The 26,383-nt window shown below is 45.3% G+C and overlaps 1 protein-coding gene across 1 annotated transcript in view; it reads right to left on the bottom strand.

The window, feature by feature from the left end:
* Positions 1-26,383, bottom strand: part of LOC137431904 (nck-associated protein 1) — a 343,894-nt gene that overhangs the window by 269,780 nt on the left and 47,731 nt on the right. The window contains exons 2-4 of the mRNA XM_068123738.2: positions 18,350-18,460; positions 16,667-16,765; positions 9,134-9,190 (exon numbers count right to left, since the gene is read on the bottom strand). Coding sequence (XP_067979839.1) covers positions 9,134-9,190; positions 16,667-16,765; positions 18,350-18,460 — 267 coding nt within the window. The remainder of the gene's footprint in view (positions 1-9,133; positions 9,191-16,666; positions 16,766-18,349; positions 18,461-26,383) is intronic.

Below are 26,383 nucleotides of genomic sequence, written 5' to 3'. Positions count from 1 at the left end.
GTGTAGGGGTGCTTAACTTAATTCTTTGTGTATACATTGGTGAAGCGGTTTTCCGTTATACATTGGTGAAGTGGTTTACCATTATACATTGGTGAAGCGGTTTACCGTTATGCATTGGTGAAGTGGTTTACGGTTATACATTGGTGAAGCGGTTTACTGTTATACATTGGTGAAGCGGTTTGCCATTATACATTGGTGAAGCGGTTTACTGTTATACATTGGTGAAGTGGTTTTCCGTTATACATTGGTGAAGTGGTTTACCGTTATATATTGGTGAAGCGGTTAACCGTTATACAATGGTGAAGTGGTTTACCGTTATATATTGGTGAAGCGGTTTACCGTTATACATTGGTGAAGCGGTTTACCGTTGTGCATTGGTGAAGCGGTTTACTGTTATACATTGGTGAAGCGGTTTACTGTTATACATTGGTGAAGCGGTTTACCGTTATACATTGGTGAAGCGGTTTACCGTTATATATTGGTGAAGCAGTTTACCGTTATACATTGGTGAAGCGGTTTACCGTTATATATTGGTGAAGCAGTTTACCGTTATACATTGGTGAAGCGGTTTACCGTTATATATTGGTGAAGCGGTTTAACGTTATACATTGGTGAAGCGGTTTACCGTTATATATTGGTGAAGCGGTTTACCGTTATACATTGGTGAAGTGGTTTACTGTTATATATTGGTGAAGCGGTTTACCGTTATACATGAGTGAAGTGGTTTACTGTCAAATATTGGTGAAGTGGTTTACCGTTATACATTGGTGAAGCGGTTTACAGTTATACATTGGTGAAGCGGTTTACCGCTATACATTGGTGAAGCGGTTTACCGTTATACATTGGTGACATTTTTTTTTTTCTTGTTTTTTTTTGTATGCAGAATCGAGGCTCGTGAAAGAGCTAACATTTATCACAGAAACAAATCAAACAGACAAACAAACAAAGTATATAAAAAGGGGAGCGGTGGACAAGATGGGGAGAGAAGGGGAAGCACATAAACACAACATTTGAGAGCAGGGACATCGGGAATGTGTGGGAGGGAGAGGGCTTGGGGGGAGGCGGCGTGGGAAGGGCGACGAGGGGGGTGGGAGAAGTATAAACACAAGGACACCAAGGACTTCCAGGAAAGAACTTGGTATTTCAAAAAAGTGGATTTGGGGTGAAATTAGCGGGGGTAGAAAAGATCAAGGTTTTGGATGGGGGAAGATAAGAGATGGTGGTGAACAGCTGTTTTAAAGACCTGGAGGGAGGAGTGGGATTGAAGGGAGTGAGGGAGTTTGTTCCAGAGGTGGGAGAAAAGAGGAATGAAGGAGTTAAGGTGAGCAGAGAGTCTTGATTTTGGCAGTGTAACCAAAAGAGGGTTGCAGGCAGATCTTGTGCGAACTGTAGGAATATTTGGGGGACAGAGCCCAGAGAGAGCTGGAGGAGCAAGGCCGAAGATGAGTCGGTAGAATACAGAAAGACCACCAACCTGCCTGCGGTGAGTAAGTGAAAGGCCCTCGGAGGTAGCTTCATCGCGGGAGATTCCAATGATTCTGAATGCTTTGGTTTCAACAGCGTGAAGACAAGCTAGGTGTGAGGCAGGAGCACCAGCCCAGAGGGGAGAGCAGTATTCCATTGAGCTACAGATGAAAGCCTTGTATGTGGTGAGGAGCTCAGGTGTGCCAAGGAAGGACTTCGCACGACGGAGGATGCCCAGGCGACGACTGGCTTTGGAGGCCAGATTTGAAATGTGGTTATCCCAGGAAAGATCATGGCAGATAGTGAGACCCAAAAGCTTGAGTGACAGAACTTCTTGGAGAGGATTATTCAGAAAGTGGATGGGAGGGTTGTCCAGTCGGTCTTTTTGGAGAGACATCGTGAGAGTGTGAGATTTGTCAGGATTGAAAGACATGTTCCACTTGTTTGCCCAGTCTGTGCTTTTGTCCAGGTCTGCAGAGAGTGAGGCTGCAGACTGCCGATCTGAGGGATGAAGAATGGAGCGGCAGAGAGTGGAGTTATCAGCAAAGAGATAGAGATGATTTTCAAGAGAGTCGGAGAGATCATTGATGAAGACCAGAAAAAGCACAGGGCCCAGAACACTGGCTTGGGGAACTCCAGCCTGAACAGGAAGAGGAGATGAGAGAAACCCATTCAGGGCCACACGTTGACTACGACTAGAGAGGAAGTCCGCCAGCGATGGGTGGGGATTTCCATAGATACCAAAGGAGGAGAGTTTGGTGAGCAGAGCGGGGTGCCAGACCGTATCGAAGGCACGTGATATGTCAAGGGAGACAGCTCTAATTTCCTGTTTGGCATTGAGGACCTCCATCCATTGTTGAGACAGCAGAAGCAGCATGTCCAGAGTAGAGTGACCTGGTCTGAAACCAAATTGACGATCAGAGATCAAGCCATTGGAGAAGAGGAAAGATTTCATATCCGAAGCAATGATGGATTCCATGACTTTGCTGATAATTGGGAGAAGGCTGATTGGTCTGTAGTTGCTTGGATCTGTTTTTGCACATTTTTTGTGTAAAGCGGTGATGTTGGCTGATTTCCAAGCAGATGGCAGATGACCTTGAACAAAAGAGAGGGTGAAGAGAACAGAGAGGGGGAGTGAAAGAGAGGGGGAGTGAAAGAGCGGAGGAACAGGATTTTAGGACCCGTGGGCTGATGCCGTCAGGTCCAGTTGCAGAATCAGAGTCGAGGGTTGACAGAAAAATTTCCACCTTGTCAGGAGGAAAGGACACAGGGTCCAGGAGCAGCTGGGTACAACTGGGTATGGTGGGTACAGAGAGGGATGGGTTTGGGACAAGATTTAGAGGCAAACACAGAGTTGAGGCATTCAGCTTTTTCACGTGAGGAGTCAGCTGTGTAGCCATTTGAGGTAAGGGAGGGGGTGGAGGGGGAACAAACACCAGAAACAGATTCGACCAGACACCACCAGGATTTCGAAGAGGGGAGACAGATAAGAGAGTTCGGTCTTGAGATTGTTTCCTGGCTCTCCTGAGTGTGGACACACACTTGTTTCGGGCTTTGTGAAAGGAAATGAGATTTCCTTCCGTTGGATTTGCTTTCTCGGAGACAAAGGCAAGTTGTTTCTGGGCAATAGCCTCACTACAAGATTCCGTGTACCATGGACGGGAGGAATGGTATGACAACTGAAGACGAGATGGGATAAATCTGTGCATTGGAGAGAGAAAATTACTTTGGAAGAATTCCCAGGATGAGTTGATGTCAGAGGCGGTAGAGATGGGAGACCAGTCCAGAAGATTGATGGCTGCTTGAAGACCGTGCCAGTTGGCCTGAGTGAAATGCCAATCTCGTCGACGCTGAGGGGGCTCTCTGAGAATGGTCAGAGAGATGTCCGCTTTAACAAGCACATGATCAGATGAGCTGATTGGAGCAGAAGAAGAGCAGCAGACATTTTCAGGGAAGTTAGTCATAACCAAGTCCAGAAGAGAAGATGCTCCATTGACTGAGATCCGGGTTGGGAAATTGACAGATTGTGTCAGTCCCAGTGAGTCACAGAAGTCCTTTGCTGAGGAGCCATGGCTGGTGAGAAAGGTACCCACACCCAGCCAACTGGCATGGTGACAATTGAAATCACCACATGTGAGGAAGAGAGAATTGGGATGAGTAGATAGAAGTTGGTCCATATTATCAGACAGCGAGATGTAGATCGAGTCATTACTGTTTGGTGGACAGTACAACACACATATGAACAAAAGGTGGGAGCGAAGGGGAAGCCGTAGCCAGAGGTATTCCTGGGGGTGAGGTGGAGAGAGGGCAGTGCAGGGCGAGTGAGAAAGAGAGTTTTTGATAAAGATAACAACCCCACCTCCAGGACGAGGCTCAGGTCTATCATACCAGAGGAGGGAGTAACCCGGGAGAGATACTAAGGAATCAGAGACATCATGAAGGAGGAAAGTTTCTGTTGAGCAGATCACGTCTGGTTTTTCAGAAGCAACCTGTATGGAGAGATCAGTTAAGTTTGAACGAAGGGCCCGGATGTTTGAGGTCCATACCGTTAATGAAGAGGAAGGGGGAGCATCAGATACAGAACGGGGGGGGGGGGGGGAGGGGTAGGATAAGATGTGGAAGACGAGGAAGAGGTAGGGAGAGCTATTGAAGGTGTGTCAGAGATTTCAGAATAGCTCGGAGAAAGGGAAGGATGAGGCGGACAAAAGGTTTGATGGTGATTGGGTGAGGCATAGCGAGGTGTTATTTGAGGAGGGGGAAGAGCGAGGCAGAAGGTTTGGGGAGATGGAGGTGAGAGTTGGAAGGGGGATAGAAGCGGGGAGGACGCTTTGAGGAGGAGGGGTGAGAGTGGGGAAATGGAGAAGAAATGAGGGTGGGGTGATTTGAAGGGGAGGGGCGAGGGGGGAGTTTATGAGGGGAGGGATTTGAAAGAGATGGGAGATGAGGGAGATTTTGGAGGGGAGGCGTTAGGGGGGAGTCCAGGAGGGGAGGGGTATACCGTTATATATTGGTGAAGCGGTTTACCGTTATACATTGGTGAAGCAGTTTAACGTTATGCAATGGTGAAGCGGTTTACCGTTATGCATTGGTGAAGCGGTTTACCATAATGCATTGGTGAAGCGGTTTACCATAATGCATTGGTGAAGCAGTTTACCGTTATACATTGGTGAAGCGGTTTACCATTATGCATTGGTGAAGCGGTTTACCATTATACATTGGTGAAGTGGTTAACCGTTATACATTGTTGAAGCGGTTTACCATTATACATTGGTGAAGCTGTTTACCGTTATACATTGGTGAAACGGTTTATGGTTATACATTGGTGAAGCAGTTTACCATTATGCATTGGTGAAGTGGTTTACCGTTATGCATTGGTGAAGCGGTTTACCGTTATACATTGGTGAAGTGGTTTACCGTTATGCATTGGTGAAGCTGTTTACCATTATACATTGGTGAAGTGGTTTGCCGTTATAAAGTCACGTGAAAAAGTCAGTACACCCCACGTAAAGTTTTGACTTTTTCAACATATTTCAACATACAGCTATTTGATCTTCATTTCAACAATACTGACAGATAAAGGTGATATAATGTAACAAATATCATGAAACATTTACATTTTGTAGTCCATTGTATAATTTAAATAAACATAAATGCAAATTTCGCATGTGGAAAAAGTAAGTACACCCCTACATTTATCACTACTTCAAATACATAAAATTAGAATCTGGTGCACCAGCTCAGATGCAAATGATTAGAACATCGTTAGAGAGGATCTTGGAGGAACCTGTCTTATTTTAACCTCAGACATTTAGTTTGGTTTGCTCTTTGTTGTTGAAGTGTGCGGCGTCACCATGCCCAGATCAAAAGAGCTCTCTGAGGCCTTCAGAAAGAAGGTTATAGATGCCTACTTGTCTGGGAAGGGATTTCAAAAGATCTCTCAACAATTTGAAATCAATCATTCGACTGTCCGGAAAATCATCGACAAGTGGAGAAGATTCCAAACAACTGCCAACTTGTTCAGGCCAGGCCGCCCCAGCAATTTCAGCCCGAGAGCAGACCGCAAGATGCTGAAAGAAGTCTCTAAGATCCACAGAATGTCATCACAGGACCTACAGGTCGCTCTTGCCACTGTTGATGTCAAAGTGCACAAGTCTATCATTAGAAAGAGGCTGCACAAATTTGATCTACATGGGAGGTGTGCCAGGAGGAAACCTTTGCTGTCCAGAAAGAACATCAGGGCAAGACTAAAGTTTGCCAATGAACACAAAGGCAAAGACCAGCACTTCTGGAACAATGTGCTCTGGACAGATGAGTCAAAGGTCGAGCTTTTTGGCCACAGTACCAGAAGACATGTTTCGCAAAAACCAAAGACAGCATTTGACCACAAGCATCTGATGCCAACTGTAAAGTATGGTGGTGGAAATATTATGGCTTGGGGCAGCTTTGCTGCATCAGGGCCTGGGCAGCTCACCATCATAGAATTTACTATGAATTCTTCATTGTACCAGAGGGTGCTTGAGGATAATGTGAGGCCATCTGTCGGAAAGTTGAAGCTCAACCGAAGGTGGACCTTGCAACATGACAATGACCCTAAACATACCAGTAAATCCACCAAGGAATGGCTGAAAAGAAAGAAATGGAGGGTTCTAGAATGGCCAAGTCAAAGCCCTGATCTAAATCCCATCGAGATTTTGTGAGGGGATTTGAAACGAGCTGTGCATGCAAGAAACCCCTCAAACATCGCACAGCTGAAATAATTCTGCATGGAGGAGTGGGAAAAATTTCTCCCAGTCGATGTCAGAGACTGGGAGACAGTTATAAGAAACGCCTACTTGAGGTTGTTTCTGCCAAAGGGGGCAATGCCACCTATTGGAGCCAAGGGTGGACTTACTTTTTCCACATGCGAAATTTGCATTTATGTTTATTTAAATTATACAATTGACTACAAAATGTAAATGTTTCATGATATTTGTTATATTATATCACCTTTATCTATCAATATTGTTGAAATGAAGATCAAATAGCTGTATATTCAAATATGTTGAAAAAGTCAAAACTTTACATGGGGTGTACTTACTTTTTCACATGACTGTACATTGGTGAAGCGGTTTACCATTATGCTTCTCCTTTCGGGACAAGTATGTAGCAAGTTTTGCTGTAGCTACAAAATAAACACAACAGTTCATACTTTTTGTCATGTTGACGTTCCTTTTTGAACCCAAAAATAAAGGAACGAAAAGTAAATCTGAAATTCATTTTGTGTGACACAAAGATCAACCAGTTAAATAATGGAAAAAGTCTTTCACCGCCAATTTAAAAAATGATATACATCCTCATTTACAGAGCAAAAGGGGTGGCATGCAGATATTGGGGCAAAATTCCTCACATATGTGTTGCATGGGATGATCCAGTGGGCAATGCGCCACTGGAGATCTCCTGTTCTTTTGGTGATTTGCTTACAATACATCGATTCCCATTCAGGTTCAGTGGGGGGCCCGGCAGGGAGTAGTCTCTTCCAGCATGCTACTCCGTTTAATGGAGAAACACGGAGAATTAGAGATACACAACACTTATGCAGGCTCTTGCTGCTTACAGCTTGTAATTCATTTGTCCCTGTGCTAACAGGTGTATGTTCGCTGGGGGAGCAGTCAAAAATTAGTTTTGTGAAATATGACCCATCAAGATGTCCATGTGTATTTTGAGTCCATAATAACCATAGCTGAAGACCTTTTTGTATACGACATTCCTCATTAAGCCGATTGTCCTCTTGGACCGAATTCCTGTCGTATTTGAAATTTCCTCCACAGTCTTCCACCCTACACCAGAGTTTGGCCATAGGTGCCATACTTTGTTCATGCCTGCATCAATGAAGCGTTGGCATAAAACACGGCTCTTGAATACATCAGGGAAGAGAGGGTTGAAAAACAGAGGTTCAACTTCGAACATCCCTGGGGAGTATGTGTCCACTTTGCGATTCACGGTAAGACCTTTCCAGGCATTGAGAATGTTCTGGTAGAATATAGGGAGCGCTGATGTATCCACATACTTGAGGTGGGTCAGGAATACTTCAAGACCATAGCCGAGTCTGCCCGCCTGTTGCAAAATATGACAGGCCAATGGGTGGTTTGGCAGGTGCTCAATATATAGAAGGCGCTGAATGGAGCACAAGCGAAAGGCCACGAGGCGGGATTTCACGTGAACAAGGCCTTGGCCTCCTTCAGATGAAGTATGGCATATTACGTTTGGCCGCAGCCAATGATGGCCTCCCCCAAAAACGTCCACAAGTTTGGCCTGGATCATTCTCAGCAGCACTTCAAGCGGTTGTAGGCAAATAAATCGATGCCTTAAAGTTGCAGCAACCAAGCCAGACTCTTTATATTCGGCACTGGCCCCACTCTTTCCACACCCTTTCTTTTAATGGCTTTCCCCAAGTTTGTTTTGTATTCTGAAATGCTTGAGATGCCACAATGTACAAACATGGCTGACACAATTGCTTAAAGGACAAGAAGCAGAAAGAAAGACCTTGGAAAAAGTTGTATATTGAGCACAAACTCACCACCCACAGAATTATGTCACACTGGGATCCTATACATGAAAATTCCACAGACATTATTTTTTTAAAGTATATTTTTTGTCATATTTAAATTTTATCAGACAAATATAGCAACGAGATGGTATTCATAGAATACTTAGCGTGCGCAGTCAACTTGGTGTGAGCCACCTCTTCTGTTTTTTAACAGATTTTTTTTCTTTGATCAAATATGGCTGCCAGACCACGTGAGTGACGACATCATACATATATATTCTCTAATATAATTGTTGTGTAGATCACTCTCAAGAAATTTCAAACTGATCAGACTAAGCGTTGTCCCTGTCAAATTATGACGCCATAAATACAGCACCAATGACGTCGTCATTAACAACACCTATTCCCCATGCGGAGTTCTTTACAATGAGCCACATTTCAATTTTTTCAATGGAGCGATTTTGGAGATATTGAGGTGCAACATTTTATGCTCTTTCCAAGATGGCGCCTATACCACGTGACCTATGATGTCATAGTTATCATTAAAATATTATAGAGGCGGAGGCACTCCTATGGTGAAATTTTTGTGCCAGTCGAACCAAAAATTGCAGAGAAAAAAAATTTCATACCGATCGGATGAAGCATTTCACTTGTCCAATTATGACGTCATAACAAAGGCACCAATGACTATCATTAACATATCTTATTCCCCATGGGGGAGTTCTTCACAATGAGCAATGATTCATTTTTTTCCATGGAGCGGTTTTGGAGATATAGAGGTGCAACGGTTTTCGGATTTTTTAAAGATGGCGCCTGTACCACGTGACCATGACGTCATAATTGTCATTAAAATATTCTCCAGGCGGAGGCGCTCCTATGACAAAGTTTCATGTCCATCAGACCAACGGTTGTGAAGAAAATGAATTTTTTTTAATGCATACATGCATGTACGCCACATGTGCACACGTCCGAACACCTAACCCTGCTTTTCGCTTCGCAAGCGCAAGGTAGATATACATTTATAAATACTGAAAAGTTTGTCTCACTTATTGCACAATCCCTGAAATACTATGCTATTGAAGTTTTACATTGTAGTTATCCACATGTCTTTGTATAACATAGAGAGATGAAAAAACAACTCACAATGTCAAGGAAAAGTTGTGCAGCATCCATCGAGGTTAGAAGCTCTGTGACGTGGTCCTGAATTGAGGAAGATAAAAACAGAACAGAAGTGGCACTGTTAATTCATCAACTAAAAAAGAACCAAACTTCTTGGAGTGGAGGATGAACACCACCATCTAGCGGAGGAGTATGAATGATAAAGGGCAACGAAACTCAAACTTCCAACGCTGAAAACTGCTTGATTTGATCATTATTCAAGATTTTACTTGGCATCAATGTGTGGGAATAACGAACCATTACACATGGGACATTTTCAGCCAGTCATACATGTGCAAAGGGAAGCCATGGGAATCTTCATGTAAATCAATAGAAAATTTGACAAAAGGGAGAACTGGTCTTCCGTTTCCGGTCTTGCTGGCGAGGGTTCGTTTATTCTCAGCTCTCCATGCTATCCATCGAAATCGAAGTTAAGTAATTGTTCCCATTTGTATTTTCGTTATAACTATTTCTTTTATGGTGTATATATTGTCTCCCGACGAAGATTTTCGGTGCAAATCTTTCATACCTGTATTGAAAATCGTGTTAATTCGGGTCGTGTTTTGAGGCCTTGTAGTTGTACAGTGAACACTGTACAACCTTGAGGCTTTGTTTTTCTCTCAGCGGTCCGTGTTTTTGTGATCCAATAACTTTCGTTCTCTGTTTTCCCAATCTTTTCATCCCATAGCCCTCTTCCTTGTGTAAATCACAACTCAAAAAAAAAATCAAAAAAAAAAACATTTCCTTCTCTGTTCTCATTCGTTTATTCATTCATATTCGTTCGTTCGTTCGTTCTTCGACCACGTGTTTCTCCCCCATTTCCCCAGATAGATTGTCAAATTTCAACTCGTTATTTTATCGTCCATGCGTTATTGTTTTGATTATAGTTACTTTTGGTTTGAATTTCCTGTAACTTGTAATTATTTAATCGTGTTCTGCTCCTCGTGTGCGGCCTTGTAGTTGTACCCCCGTCGGTGTTTGTTATCTTAATCGTGTTTTGCTTGGCTCTTAGTTTTTTTCCCTTCTACCCCGAACATAATACTCTGTCTAACGTTCTAAATCCCCACCTCCCCCCCCCCCCCCCACCCCCAAAAACCACACAAACAGAAAAAAGAAAAAAAAACATTTATTTTCCTTTCTCCACGTGTACTGTTGACTCATCCTGTATTTTCTGTCCAGGTGTGCTGTTCGCCCCGCCCCCATTAACTCCTTGCCATCCACCGTTTGCCCTTCACGTGACTCGTGGTGGTCCCTCTCGGCTCTCCCCCCGTTGGTATTTTTGTGCACATAAGATTGTTCACGGTTCTGTTTAAATATTATTTAAATATGTATAACCTTTCCCCTTCAGTGTTTTACTCAGTGGTATTTTACAACACGCTGTTTTTCTTCCTATTTAAAAGGCTTTTCTCAATTTCCTCTCCAACTCATTCCACCTCAAAAAAAAGAAATTCAATATCTTATACGTCTCCCTCACTACATGGTCTAAATTCACATTCATTCCATCCCTCCTCCATCATTCTGAACCTGATTGCTAACTTGAAAATCACAACAAACCCAATTTGTTTTCAATGTTCGTCTTTCATTAATCATCCACTTTCTAAACTCCCCTCTTGCCCCTCCCATCCAAATCCCTCCCCTTGCACCTACACTCCTAAACTCCCCCCTTGCCCCGCCACTCTTAAACTCCCCCCCTGCCCATCCACTCCTGAACTCCCCCCTTGCCCTTCCACTCCTGAACTCCCCCCTTGCCCTTCCCCTCCTAAACCCCCCCTCACTCCTCCCCTTCAAAACTCCCCCCCAACCCCTCCCATTCAAATCTCCCCCCATACCATTCCTCTCCAATTCTCCCTCCTCCCCCCTCCTCCTCAAAGCTGCCTCCTCCCCACTTCGTCTCCCTTCTATCTCATACCTCCACCCCCCCCAACCTTCTTCTTTCCTCTGCCCCCCCTCAAACAACCCCTCACTGTGCCTCATCCCTTCACCTTCAAACCTTTCATCCTCCTCATCCTTCCCTTTCTTGGAACTCTTCTGCAATCGCTGACACACTAACAACTGCTCTCCCTACCTCCCCCTCTCATCCTTCATCTTACCCTACTCCTCCCGTCCCGTCCTGTACCCGATGCTCCCCCTCTCTCTTCATTAACGGTATGGACCTCAAACATCCGGGGCCTTCGCTCAAACCTGACTGATCTCTCCATACAGGTTGCTTCTGACAATCCAGACTTGATCTGCTTAACAGAGACTTTCCTCCTTCAAGATGTCTCTGATTCCTTAATATCTCGTCCTGGTTACTCCCTCCTCCGGTATGATAGACCTGAGCCTCGGCCTGGTGGTGGGGTGGCTATCTTTATCAAAAACTCTCTTCCTCACTCTCCTTGCACTGCCCTCTCTCCTCCTTACCCCCAGGAGTACCTCTGGCTACGGCTTCCTCTCCGCTCCCACCTTTTGTTCATATGTGTTCTGTACCGTCCCCCAAACAGTGATGACTCCATCTACATTTCACTGTCCGACAACATGGACCAACTTCTATCCACTCATCCCAACTCTCTCTTCCTCATATGTGGTGACTTCAATTGTCATCATGCCACCTGGTTGGGTATGGGTTCCTCTCTCACCAGTCATGGCACCTCAGCAAAGGACTTCTGTGACTCACTGGGATTGACACAATCTGTCAATTTCCCGACCCGGATCTCAGCCAATGGAGTATCTTCTCTTCTAGACTTGGTTACGACTAACTTCCCTGCTAATGTCTGCTGCTCTTCTTCTGCTCCAATCGGTTCTTCTGATCATGTGCTTGTCAAAGTGGACATCTCTCTGGCCATTCTCAGAGAGCCTCCTCAGCGTCGACGAGTCTGGCATTTCACTCAGGCCGACTGGGACGGTCTTCAAGCAGCCATCAATCGTCTGGATTGGTCTCCCATCTCCACTGCCTCTGACATCAATTCTTCCTGGGAATTCTTCCAAAGCAAACTGATCTCTCTCATGCACAGATTTATCCCATCTCGCCTTCAGTTGTCTTACCCTTCCTCCCGTCCATGGTACACTGAATCTTGTGGTGAGGCAGTTGCCCTGAAACAACTTGCCTTTGCCTCTTGGAAGGCTAATCCAACTGAAGGAAATCTCAGTTCCTTCCACCAAGCTCGGAACAAGTGTGTGTCTACCCTCAGGAGTGCCAGGAAGCACTATCTCTCCTCACTCAAGAATGAACTCTCAAACCTGTCTCCTTCCTCCAAATACTGGTGGCGTCTGGTCAAATCCGTTTCTGGTGTTTGTTCCCCCTCCATCCCCTCCCTTACCTCAAATGGCCACACAGTTGACATCGCACGTGACAAAGCCGAATGCCTCAACTCTGTGTTTGCCTCAAAATCCTTAGTCCCAAACCCATCTCTCTCTGTTCCCACCTTTCCCAGTCGAACCAAACTGCTCCTGGACTCTGTGACCTTCTCTCCTGACAAGGTGGAGGAGTTTTTGTCAAACCTCGACTCTGATTCTGCAACTGGACCAGATGGCATCAGCCCACGGGTCCTAAAATCCTGCTCTGCCGCTCTATCTCACCCTCTCTCTGTTCTTTTCACCCTATCTTTTGCTCAAGGTCATCTGCCAGCATCCTGGAAATCAGCAAACATTACCGCTTTACACAAAAAAGGTGCACAAAACAGATCCTTGCAACTACAGACCAATCAGCCTGCTCCCAATTATCAGCAAAGTCATGGAATCCATCATTGCTTCGGATATGAAATCTTTCCTCTTCTCCAATGGCTTGATCTCTGATCATCAATTTGGTTTCAGACCAGGTCACTCTACTCTGGACATGCTGCTTCTGCTGTCTCAACAATGGATGGAGGTCCTCAATGCCAAACAGGAAATCAGAGCTGTCTCCCTTGACATATCACGTGCCTTCGATACGGTCTGGCACCCAGCTCTGCTCACCAAACTCTCCTCCTATGGTATCCATGGAAATCTCCATGCATGGCTTGTGGACTTCCTCTCTGGTCGTAGTCAACGTGTGGCCCTGAATGGATTTCTCTCATCTCCCCTTCCCGTTCAGGCTGGAGTTCCCCAAGGCAGTGTGCTGGGCCCTGTGCTTTTTCTGGTCTTTATCAATGATCTCTCCGACTCTCTGGAAAATCCTCTGTATCTCTTTGCTGATGACTCCACTCTCTGCCGCTCCATTCCTCTTCCCTCAGATCGGCAGTCTGCAGCCTCCTCACTCTCTGAAGACCTGGACAAAATCACAGACTGGTCAAACATGTGGAACATGTCTTTCAATCCTGACAAATCTCACACTCTTACTATGTCTCTCCGAAAAGATCGACTGGACAACCCTCCCATCTACTTTCTCAACAATCCTCTCCAAGAAGTTCTGTCGCTCAAGCTTTTGGGTCTCACCATCTGCCATGATCTTTCTTGGGAAAACCACATTTCCAAGCTGGCCTCTAAAGCCAGTTGCCGACTGGGCATCCTCCGTCGTGCGAAGTCCTTCCTAGGCACACCTGAGCTCCTCACCACATACAAGGCTTTCATCCGCAGCTCAATGGAATACTGTTCTCCCCTATGGGCTGGTGCTCCTGCCTCACACCTGGCTCGGCTTCACGCTGTTGAATCCAAAGCTTTCAGAATCATTGGAATCTCCCGCAATGAAGCTATCTCTGAGGGCCTTTCACTCACTCACCGCAGGCAGGTAGGTGGTCTTTCTGTCTTCTACCGACTCCTCTCCGGCCTTGCTCCCCCAGCTCTCTCTGTGCTCTGTCCCCCAAATATTCCTACAGGTCGCACAAGATCTGCCAGCCACCCTCTGATGGTTAAACTGCCGAAATCTCGGCTCTCTGCTCACCTTCACTCTTTCATTCCTCTTTTCTCCCGCCTCTGGAACAAACTCCCACACTCACTTCAATCACACTCCTCCCTCCAGGTCTTCAAAACAGCTGTTCACCACCATCTCTTATCTTCCCCCATCCAAAACCTTGATCTTTTCTACCCCCACTAATTCACCCCAGATCCACCTTGTTTGAAATTCCAACTTCTTTCCTGGAAGTCTTGGCAGTGTCCATATGTTTTATACCTCTCCCACCCCCCCCCCCCCCCCCCTTCCCATGCCTCTCCCCCAAAGCCCTCTCCCTCCCACAGTTCTCTCGATGTCTCCATGTCTCTCGGTCCCTGCTCTCAAATGTTGTGTTTGTGTCCTTCCCCCTCTCTCCCCATCTTGTCTACCGCTCCCGATGTTATTTGTTTTGTGTGTCTGTTTGTCTTTCTGTGTGATTAATGTTCGCTCTTTCACGAGCCTCGATCTTGTATACAAAAAAAAAAAAAAAAAAAAAAAAAAAAAAAACTGCTTTGCAATACATGTCCCCTACCAATCCCAAAGCATGTTCTTCTTCCATGCAATCAGCAATGGCGAGTCATATACAGTCGGAAAATTGGTTTAGGTATGCAAAGGTACATGTTTACGTGCTCCTCCCCAAACCCCTGTCACGGTGTACCTCCGAGCCCCGAAAGGAGTCACGGCAGAAAGATGTGCTATTATGTGTGCCAATGACCAATGGTGAAACCACACCAATCGGTTGTTACAAAAACCAAGTATTGTATTAATATCGTACAATAATAACACTTGCACAAGTACAATATAAATTCAATTGCACAACAAAATACCATATAATTCCTATGATGGTACCACCAGTTTCTTAACTCGATAACTCACGGTGCTCCACGTGAGCAAAATGTAACACCCCCAAAGTCACTGTCCCGGCACCAGGCCAAAGTCGATCCATGCTCCGGTGATCACAAGAAAAAGGTCGTATCGAGACCAGAACCCAGGACGGCTGACAGTTGACACCGCCGAAGAGCCGCTGGGTGGGTGTCAGGACGACGTCGGTCAGGCAAAAGTGCACCCAAAAGGCGACTGGGAATTCACACCTTCGGTTCACCAGACAATGACGCTGGTATGAACGTTCAGCGGCTCCCAAACGGAGAACTGCGAATTCCCAATCGAGATCCACGTCACACACGCGAACCAGGCTAACGGCTGGGGCGCGGTGAAATGGCTGGAGCAAGGTGAAATGGCGGACGGGCCCGTAATGGAGGCATACCTGCTCTCCAACATCGATTCACTCCGGAATCAACCGCAAAACCCGTCACGCAGGTTTATCTGCCACAGCGATATCGACTCTGTCACAGGAATCCCTTTCCCGGGGAAACCAATATTCGCTCGTGACCAACGTTCACCAGCATCTGCTCGAGACCTCAAAGCAGATCGGCCTTTCTCTCCCGACCTCACTTGCTCCGCTTTCGCCTCCTCTTCCTCTTCTTCCGGTTTCTCCCGATCCATTTTGATTTTCTTTTAAAACACTAATTTTTCCTTTTGAAGACAGTTATCTCCATTTCACTCAAACTATAACAATAATAGTATATGAAACTAAAAATGCTTCCAGTGGATGAAAACTACAAAGACGGAAGTGACGAATCCGTAACAGTACAGAATAAGTTGCAGTTTCTGTAACTTGTCATACTAAAAGCATGTACCAAGTTTCAGTTGAATATGTTAAAGGGTAAGGGGAAAAGTCTGGAAAAGCACAGGCAGGACGGACAGATGTTTGGACAGACTGAGAGCAAACCTAAATTCCCCTCCAGTAAAACCAGTAGGGGACCAATAAGGGGGATTTGCTGCTCAACCAATAAGAGCGAATCCAGGTACAAATTACAACGACACTCGGTAGGGAGCATACCTCTGCCAGGCTGAACAGTTTACGTTTTGTATCCCACAAATAGGCCGGATCTGGATCATGTAGTCGACTCGTTACAAAAATCTGGATCATGCTCCCAAAATGTAATTGGCTTGTTGTTGTCACCGAACCAACTGATCGACCTTCTTTTGTCATGATCCATCCATAACTTTGAGATATCGTGCTCCATATCACTTTGGCCCATTTGTCAATGGTGAAGAATCACTTAAAAATAAACATAAAATTCTCGTATCCAGATCCGGATCTTCACCAAAATCGAAACCATTCTTCCTTTTCACACACCCAACCTGTCCAACAAGTTTTGTCTGAATCGGTCCATAACTTTTTGAGATATGCTGTTCACAGACAAACAGACAGACAGGGGTGAAAACAACCTCCGTCCACCTTCAGTGGCGGAAATAATCAGGGGTACAAAGAGCCAATCATCACGACTTGCCCTCCAATAATTAACATCTTTAGTTAAAATTGTGTCTCATTGTCACAGATAAAAATCCAACAATTTAAACAAAGTTCACACAATAATCAATGAATGCATTTGTAACAACAGGTATAACATCACAACATTTACCTTTCAATAGTCACTGATAAACAATCAATGGATATTTAATTTCTACTCAAAACGTTTCTGCAAGTTAAAAATATATATTTTCTTTTTTTTTTAAATCGCTCAAATTTTGCTTCAGCAAAACAAGCAAATCCGATGAAATGGCAACTCAGGTTTACACTGCAATGGGACATTGTCATCGACTTCGAAGCAAAATCGATATGAGCAGCTTACCCGGAAGTCCATGATATCGACAAAAGTGAAGTAATACAGAGCAAGGTTCTTGAGGATGTCTGCTTTCTGGCTCTGGACATGAGAAAGGTGTTGTTGATGCTGAAACAGTAAATTGGACATCGTGTGAAAAAGTGTAATGAAAACAGCTCGAGGAGTTCACATTGTGAACAAAATTATAGCACCTTGTGGATAAAAACTATAAATAGTATGATAACAACAACAATAACATTATAAATGTTTAATTTGTAGGATAACCTCTAAAATATCACATTGGTGCTTCATATGCAGGATGTCCCATCATTGAGTAAGCCCTTCAACTGCAGGACGTTCCATCATTGAGTAAGCCCTTCATATGTAGGACATTCCATCATGGAGTAAGCCGTTCATATGCAGGACATTCCATCATTGAGTAAGCCCTTCATATGCAGGACATTCCATCATGGAGTAAGCCGTTCATATGCAGGACATTCCATCATGGAGTAAGCCGTTCATATGCAGGACATTCCATCATGGAGTAAGCCGTTCATATGCAGGACATTCCATCATGGAGTAAGCCGTTCATATGCAGGACATTCCATCATTGAGCAAGCCCTTCATATGCAGGACATTCCATCATTGAGTAAGCCGTTCATATGCAGGACGTTCCATCATTGAGTAAGCCGTTCATATGCAGGACGTCCATCATTGAGTAAGCCGTTCATATGCAGGACGTCCATCATTGTGTAAGCCCTTCATATGCAGGACGTCCATCATGGAGTAAGCCATTCATATGCAGGACGTTCCATCATTGAGTAAGCCGTTCATATGCAGGACGTCCATCATTGAGTAAGCCGTTCATATGCAGGACGTCCATCATTGTGTAAGCCCTTCATATGCAGGACGTCCATCATGGAGTAAGCCATTCATATGCAGGACATTCCATCATTGAGTAAGCCGTTCATATGCAGGACATTCCATCATTGAGTAAGCCGTTCATATGCAGGACGTTCCATCATTGAGTAAGCCGTTCATATGCAGGACGTCCATCATTGAGTAAGCCGTTCATATGCAGGACGTCCATCATTGTGTAAGCCCTTCATATGCAGGACGTCCATCATGGAGTAAGCCATTCATATGCAGGACATTCCATCATTGAGCAAGCCCTTCATATGCAGGACGTCCATCATTGTGTAAGCCCTTCATAGGTGGGACGTTCTCTCGTGGGTGAAATTCACGTCTGTGTTTGGTGTGGGTGTGAATACTTCCTGTATATACGAAATGAAATGCAACAACAATAAATGGAGTAATTAAGTTTTGTACGGTGGAAATGAGCACGAGTGCGTCAACCACTCACAGAGAATGTAAAAATAAATAAATGAAAAGCCACAAACTTCACCAGTATACGGTATATTATTATTATTATTATTATTATTATTATTATTATCATTATTATTATTATTATTATTATTATTATGGGAACGCTTTCCATCGACCAATATCACCAACAACAAAGTGCCAAGTGATTGTGAGAAGAAAAGAGCCTAAAGGTTTTTACGAGAGCAGGTAACCAGGGCAGAGTACAACATCAATGATGGACCAATCCCAGGACTTGTCGCAGCCTCCATAGAATTTCTGCACAACACAAACAGGTGTCATTACACCAATCAGAAACCATCAAGCACATCCACAACTGGGACTACTTACGCTTCCAGAACGCACGTCCACGCTGGGAAACTTCCTCACAATGTGCTTAATGGCCGATTCCAGGTTCTTGTCGGCCAGGTATGATGGTTTTGCTTTGGGGTCCCCACATGCCTGAAAATTGAATGGGGAAACAAATAAAAGATTGTTGGACAGATCAACTTCAATACTTATTGCCAATAACTGGAATAAAAAACGATGAAAACTGTTATGTAAAAAAAAAAAAAAAAGACCGAACACAAAATATTTATTTAACGTTGTTTAAAAAATTTTTAAATTCAGAGGAAAGAGGTGCAAATAATGTAAATAAACAAATAAGAGATGAATGAAGGAAGTAGTTGAGAGCGAAAAGGAAAGTGTGAGGGTTATGAGATTTACAAGTTTCATCACTTGGGCCTTCATCTGTATCAATGTGAAACATTTCCCTGGGAGACAAAGCTCCATGGTCTTTGGGAGACAAAGCTCCATGGTCTTTGGGAGACAAAGCTCCATGGTCTTTGGGAGACAAAGCTCCATGGTCTTTGGGAGACAAAGCTCCATGGTCTTTGGGAGACAAAGCTCCATGGTCTTTGGGAGACAAAGCTCCATGGTCTTTGGGAGACAAAGCTCCATGGTCTTTGGGAGACAAAGCTCCATGGTCTTTGGGAGACAAAGCTCCATGGTCTTTGGGAGACAAAGCTCCATGGTCTTTGGGAGACAAAGCTCCATGGTCTTTGGGAGACAAAGCTCCATGGTCTTTGGGAGACAAAGCTCCATGGTCTTTGGGAGACAAAGCTCCATGGTCTTTGGGAGACAAAGCTCCATGGTCTTTGGGAGACAAAGCTCCATGGTCTTTGGGAGACAAAGCTCCATGGTCTTTGGGAGACAAAGCTCCATGGTCTTTGGGAGACAAAGCTCCATGGTCTTTGGGAGACAAAGCTCCATGGTCTTTGGGAGACAAAGCTCCATGGTCTTTGGGAGACAAAGCTCCATGGTCTTTGGGAGACAAAGCTCCATGGTCTTTGGGAGACAAAGCTCCATGGTCTTTGGGAGACAAAGCTCCATGGTCTTTGGGAGACAAAGCTCCATGGTCTTTGGGAGACAAAGCTCCATGGTCTTTGGGAGACAAAGCTCCATGGTCTTTGGGAGACAAAGCTCCATGGTCTTTGGGAGACAAAGCTCCATGGTCTTTGGGAGACAAAGCTCCATGGTCTTTGGGAGACAAAGCTCCATGGTCTTTGGGAGACAAAGCTCCATGGTCTTTGGGAGACAAAGCTCCATGGTCTTTGGGAGACAAAGCTCCATGGTCTTTGGGAGACAAAGCTCCATGGTCTTTGGGAGACAAAGCTCCATGGTCTTTGGGAGACAAAGCTCCATGGTCTTTGGGAGACAAAGCTCCATGGTCTTTGGGAGACAAAGCTCCATGGTCTTTGGGAGACAAACCTCCATGGTCTTTGGGAGACAAAGCACCATGGTCTTTGGGAGACAAAGCTCCATGGTCTTTGGGAGACAAAGCTCCATGGTCTTTGGGAGACAAAGCTCCATGGTCTTTGGGAGACAAAGCTCCATGGTCTTTGGGAGACAAAGCTCCATGGTCTTTGGGAGACAAAGCTCCATGGTCTTTGGGAGACAAAGCTCCATGGTCTTTGGGAGACAAAGCTCCATGGTCTTTGGGAGACAAAGCTCCATGGTCTTTGGGAGACAAAGCTCCATGGTCTTTGGGAGACAAAGCTCCATGGTCTTTGGCAGACAAAGCTCCATGGTCTTTGGGAGACAAAGCTCCATGGTCTTTGGGAGACAAAGCTCCATGGTCTTTGGGAGACGAAGCTCCATGGTCTTTGGGAGACAAAGCTCCATGGTCTTTGGGAGACAAAGCTCCATGGTCTTTGGGAGACAAAGCTCCATGGTCTTTGGGAGACAAAGCTCCATGGTCTTTGGGAGACAAAGCTCCATGGTCTTTGGGAGACAAAGCTCCATGGTCTTTGGGAGACAAAGCTCCATGGTCTTTGGGAGACAAAGCTCCATGGTCTTTGGGAGACAAAGCTCCATGGTCTTTGGGAGACAAAGCTCCATGGTCTTTGGGAGACAAAGCTCCATGGTCTTTGGGAGACAAAGCTCCATGGTCTTTGGGAGACAAAGCTCCATGGTCTTTGGGAGACAAAGCTCCATGGTCTTTGGGAGACAAAGCTCCATGGTCTTTGGCAGACAAAGCTCCATGGTCTTTGGGAGACAAAGCTCCATGGTCTTTGGGAGACGAAGCTCCATGGTCTTTGGGAGACAAAGCTCCATGGTCTTTGGGAGACGAAGCTCCATGGGATTTGGGAGACAAAGCTCCATGGTATTTGGGAGACAAAGCTCCATAGTCTTTGCTCTTGTTTCACTTGGAAACTCAAATAGGGGGGAATGATTTATGACCTGTGTCACCTTAAATACCACATGCATGTTCCTCCCCCTATCATACACCCCCCTTCCACCCCTCCCCTCCCCCCCCCCCTAGCATGCTTATAGGTATGCTCTTCATCTTCGACCTCCCACTGTCCCCTTCACTCAATCAATAAGAATATTTCAATCAAGCAACAAACCAAATCAACAAACCAGATCAACAAACCAGACAGTGAGGTGAGAATGCCTCATGTTCGTCTGGGTGTGTGAATCATAAAATATGAGAAGAGATGCATGTATGTACAGCTGAGGTGTGGGGGGCAGTGAGGATCCGGTGTGGGGGGGCCAGTGTGGGGGGTTCAAGAGATGCATGTACGTACAGCTGAGGTGTGGGGGGCAGTGAGGGGTCGGTGTGGGGGGTGCAACAGATGCATGTACGTCCAGCTGAGGTGTGGGAGGCAGTGAGGGACCAGTGTGGTGGGTTCAACAGATGCATGTACGTACAGCTGAGGTGTGGGGGGCAGTGAGGGGCCAGTGTGGTAGGTTCAACAGATGCATGTACGTACAGCTGAGGTGTGGGGGGCAGTGAGGGGCCAGTGTGTGGGGGGTTCAAGAGATGCATGTACGTACAGATGAGGTGTGGGGGGCAGTGAGGAGCCGGAGTGGGGGGTTCAACAGATGCATGTACGTACAGCTGAGGTGTGGGGGGCAGTGAGGGGCCAGTGGGGGGGTTCAATATATGCATGTATGTACAGCTGAGGTGTGGGGAGCAGTGAGGGGCTGGTGTGGGGGGGTTTCAACAGATTTATGTACGTACAGCAGAGGTGTGGGGGGCAGGGAGGGGGTGGTGTAGGAGCCGGTGTGGGGGGTTCAAGTCATGTCACTTGACACAAGTGGAGCGATTTGCGATTGAAGAATGACTTGTGAAGGTAAAATGATCCAACCACTAGGCCTAGGGTCTAGTCCCGTGGTTCTTAAACTGGGTTCGACCGAACCCCAGGGGTTCAGTGAGCCTGTCTCAGGGGTTCTGCGGAGGTACTCCGAAACGCATTGCAATTTATTATTATTTTGTTTTTAGTTTTGTATCAATTTTGAATATATGTGTAATTACGCTTATTATTAATATTATTATTATTTTGCTATGTATGTTATGAACGAAAGGAAATGTTATTTGTAATTGTATTCCCATCCCATTCATGGTTTCTCTGGTCTGTGTTTGAGATAAGTTGTTTCACACTGACTGTAGTAAGTTGAATCAATGAGCAACTTGCTAATTATTCTGTTGATGGTGCTTACTTGCTTACTTACTTACTGGATTTTGGACTTTGCAGGTGTTCGGAAATTCCAGTGAATAGCCTCGATTAGCTTGCCGTGTGCCGTGCGTCATTGGTCGCGCCTTACTTTGGAGTTACTGATTAATTGAAAAGTAAGTTGGAAATGTTTGTGGATATGCAGGGCGGGTTCAGAGTTATATTAAAGTCAAAAGTGGATGGTGATTATAAAATATGATTGAATTACTCAGAAAATTAGGTGGAGGTGATATAACTCCTTTGGTCGCAATTCAAAACTAACAATTCGCAGTTTTCTATGTAATATTATAATGGGATTTGAGGTGACATAGAGTTGAGTAGATAATAAATCCTGTCATCGTAACTATAACTTATGTTTTCTTCGTTTAAATTTCTCAGTTTTCAGTGGGGTACTGATTATATTTAAGCATGTTCCTTTTTTAATTTTTGCCATATAATTATTTGCCCGAACTCAATTAAGATCAGTTTGTTCCTTTTTTTTTTATTTTGCAGTATGTCGAGCAAAAAAAAGGAAGTGGTCGGAGGATTACGTGCAGTACGGGTTCACGTGTTTGACGGAACGGGACGGAAGTCAGCGTCCTCAATGCATGCTTTGCAATGTCAAGTTGAGCAACTCCAGCCTAGCACCAGCAAAACTACGGCAACACTTCAAAAAACTGCACGGCGAGGGGCAGTACAAAGATGCAACGCTGGATGAATTCCAATTGAAGAGAGTCCGATTCGACGCAAGTGCTACCTTGCCCACTCTCGGCTTCATTCCAATTGACAAAACGATCCTCACCACGTCGTATGAAGTTGCGTACCTGATCGCAAAGCAGGGCAAACCGCACACTGTTGGCGAGACACTCATCAAACCGGCCGCGTTGAAGATGGCCAACATCATGCTGGGAAAAGCTGCTGAAAACAACTAGTCTCTCGTTCCACTCTCAAATGACACCATCAGATGCAGAATCGACGACATGAGCGACGACATCCTTGCCCAGGTAGTTGCAGATTTAGTCGCGAGCCCGACGAAATTCAGCCTTCAACTCGACGAGACCACCGACGTTTCGAATTTGAGCCAGCTCATCTTATTTGTGCATTATGTCAAAGGAGACGAGTTCAAGGAAGACTTTCTGTTCTGCAAGCCTCTCACAACAACGACGAAGGCAGCTGACGTGAAGAAGCTTGTGGACGTCTTCTTCAGAAGCAACGGCTTCTCGTGGAACATGGTGTCTGCAGTTTGCTCGGACGGAGCTCCAGCCATGCTGGGATGCAACTCCGATTTTGGAGCGCTAGCCGCTGGTGAAGGCCGATGCACCACACATCATCGTCACACACTGCGTCCTGCACAGTCACGCGCTGGCATCAAAAACCCTGCCTCCAAAACTGGCCAATGTTCTGAAAATCGTTGTTGAAACTGTGAATTACATGCGAAGCCATGCTCTGAATCATCGCATCTTCAAAGGGTTGTGCAATGAGATCGGCTCTGCATTCGAAGTCCTTCTCTACCACTTTAACATTCGATGGTTATCACGAGGGAAGGTAGTGAGCCGTGTTTTTGCCTTGCATGTAGAATTAGCCCTGTTTTTGCGAGAACACAAACATTGCCATGCAACGCACTTCCAAGAGTCAGAGTTCATCCTCGCCTTGGCGTACTTGGCTGACATCTTCGACGCACTCAATCATCTCAATTGCCAGATGCAGGGCGGTGGAGTGAATGTCATCGATTCTGAAGAAAAGCTGAGCGCTTTCCGAAAGCAGTTACTGTTGTGGAGGCGGCGAACAGAGAACGACAACTTCGCAAACTTTTCGCTACTGGACGAGTGCGTGAGTGGGATCGAAGATGAGTCTGAAGTTGGAGGCACTGCTGTACCGGGGGAGCTGAAGCAAGCGATTGCCACGCACTTGGATGAACTGGGAAAGTCATTCGACGGCTACTTCCCCGACCAAAAGCAATACCCAGCATGGGTGCGGCAGCCGTTTACTTTCGACGATGCAACGGCAGATGTCAACGACCAATAACTCGACGACCTCATCGAACTTCAGCAGAGCCAGACTCAACAACAACTCTTCGGCACAACAACGCTCTCAATGTTTTGGTGGCGCCAAATGGAAGGGTATCCTCACATCGCTAAAATTGCCCTTGAGATCCTCATGCTGTTCATTACAACGTATCTCTGCGAGCATGCGTTTTTGAAACTGGTGGACATTAAAACAAAGAAAAGAAGCAGGCTTGCATGCGAAAATGATTTGAGGGTGGCCCTTGCCAAAACAAAACCACGCATTTCCCAGATCGCCTCCCGAAAAGAAGAACAGAAAATGCATTAAGATGTAATTCTTCTTAATTTTTTGGTCAACTTTGAGGGGTTCCGCGAGTGTTTGGTGGGTTTCGTTAGGGTTCGGTGCCTTTAAAAAGGTTAAGAACCACTGGGCTAGTCTATACTACTTACTTGTGGTCGAAGTTTCTGTCGACAGTGTTAGTGCATGTGTGCCATGTTACATCTGGTGTTATGTACAAGTACATCGGACCGGGTCACGTGGCCATCAAGTTGGATAGATTATGGTTATAGCACAAACAGGTTGAGACAGCTCTGCTGTTAACTTTATAACAAAGTTGTGCTCAGTTTTGTTCTTAATCATCACCAAACACAAACAACAACCACAACCACGACGACACAAACGAGAAGAACCAGGTTTATAAAACATCCATTTTTTGTGTTTTTCACTTCATTTTTCATCCTCATTGAGACTCACAGACAGACACACAATATACAATTTGTGAAGCACAACAACCTGTCTTTTGATTAAACCAGTCAGGGAAACACATGGGTACGCATGCCTAGCTTAACGAAATCTAAAATAACTCTTAACTAAATGTAATTTTTGAGAGTCTCTCTGTGTGTTTAATTTTCACAGTAAATCGGCCAAAATATGCAAAATAATGCAAATACAGTTGTAAAACACACGACTCATTTGGCTAATATCGACCAATGATAGTCAGAGACATTGGATACGACTGACCATCGGCAACACTGTGTATGTTGTGCCAAGAAAAGGAATCTCTCAACAACAGAAATTAGAAAATATAAATCAAAATGAGAAACTACCCACATAAAAGATAAAATGAGAGATCCTCCATTTGGTACATTTTGGTTTCTACAAAACATATTTTTGCTGATGACTCCACTCTGCTGCTCCATATCTCAATCCTCAATCATACTCACTCTCTGCAGACCTGGACAAAATCACAGACTGGTCAAACACGTGGAACATGTCTTTCAATCCTGACAAATCTCACACTCTTACGATGTTTCTCCGAAAGGACCGTCCAGAAAACCCTCCCATCTACTTTCTCAACAATCCTCTTGAAGAAGTTCTGTGACTCAAGCTTTTGGGTCTCACTATCTGCCATGATCTTTCCTGGGAAAACCACATTTCCATGCTGGCCTCCAAAGCCAGTCGCCGACTGGGAATCCGCCCTTGTGCGAAGTCTTTTCTGGGCACACCTGAGCTCCTCACCACATAAAAAGCTTTCATCTGCAGCTTGATGGAATACTGCTCTCCCCTCTGGGCTGGCGCTCCTGCCTCACACCTAGCTCGGCTTCACGCTGTTGAAACCAAAGCTTTCAGAATCATTGGAATCTCCCGCGATGAAGCTAACTCCGAGGGCAGGTCGGTGGTCTTTCTGTGTTCTACCGACTCCTCTCCGGCCTTGCTCCCCCAGCTCTCTCTGGGCTCTGTCCCCCAAATATTCCGACAGGTCGTACAAGAGCTGCCTGCAACTCGCTTATGGTTAAACTGCCAAAATCTAGGCTCTCTATTCACCTTCACTTCTTCATTCCTCTTTTCTCCCGCCTCTGGAACAAACTCCCACACTCTCTTCAATCCCACTCCTCCCTCCAGGTCTTTAAAACAGCTGTTCACCACCATCTCTTATCTTCCCCCATCCAAAACCTTGATCTTTTCTACCCCCATTAATCTACCCCAAATCCACCTTTTACAAATACTGTTTCTTTCCTGAAAAGCCCTTGCAGTGTCCATCTTGGTTATTGCGTGTGTCCCACCCCAGCCCTCTCCCTTTCACAGATCTCCCAATGCCAGAGCGGATTCAGGGATTTCAAGACGGGGGGGTGCACCAAGCCATAGCACAGAGGGTTGGGGGGGTGAAGGGGTGTCTGGGGGGTTGTTCCCCAGGATTTTTTTTTTTTTTAATGATCGTCAGAAACTACATTTCGTGCGTTCTTGGAAGTTTCTGCAGTTCCTTGCATTCTCTTCCCTGGTCCAACAGTTCAGCAGATTCACGATGACTAACGGAACTAGAAGTGTTTTATAATAAAGCAAAAGTGATTTAAAACCTCTGAGCGTTGGTAAGCTTCCTGGAACG

The sequence above is a fragment of the Myxine glutinosa genome, chromosome 7 (genome assembly GCF_964187855.1).
Source record: "Myxine glutinosa chromosome 7, kmMyxGlut1.1, whole genome shotgun sequence".
In the NCBI taxonomy this organism is placed as follows: Eukaryota; Metazoa; Chordata; class Myxini; order Myxiniformes; family Myxinidae; genus Myxine; species Myxine glutinosa.
This window is presented reverse-complemented; position numbering and strand designations above follow the sequence as displayed.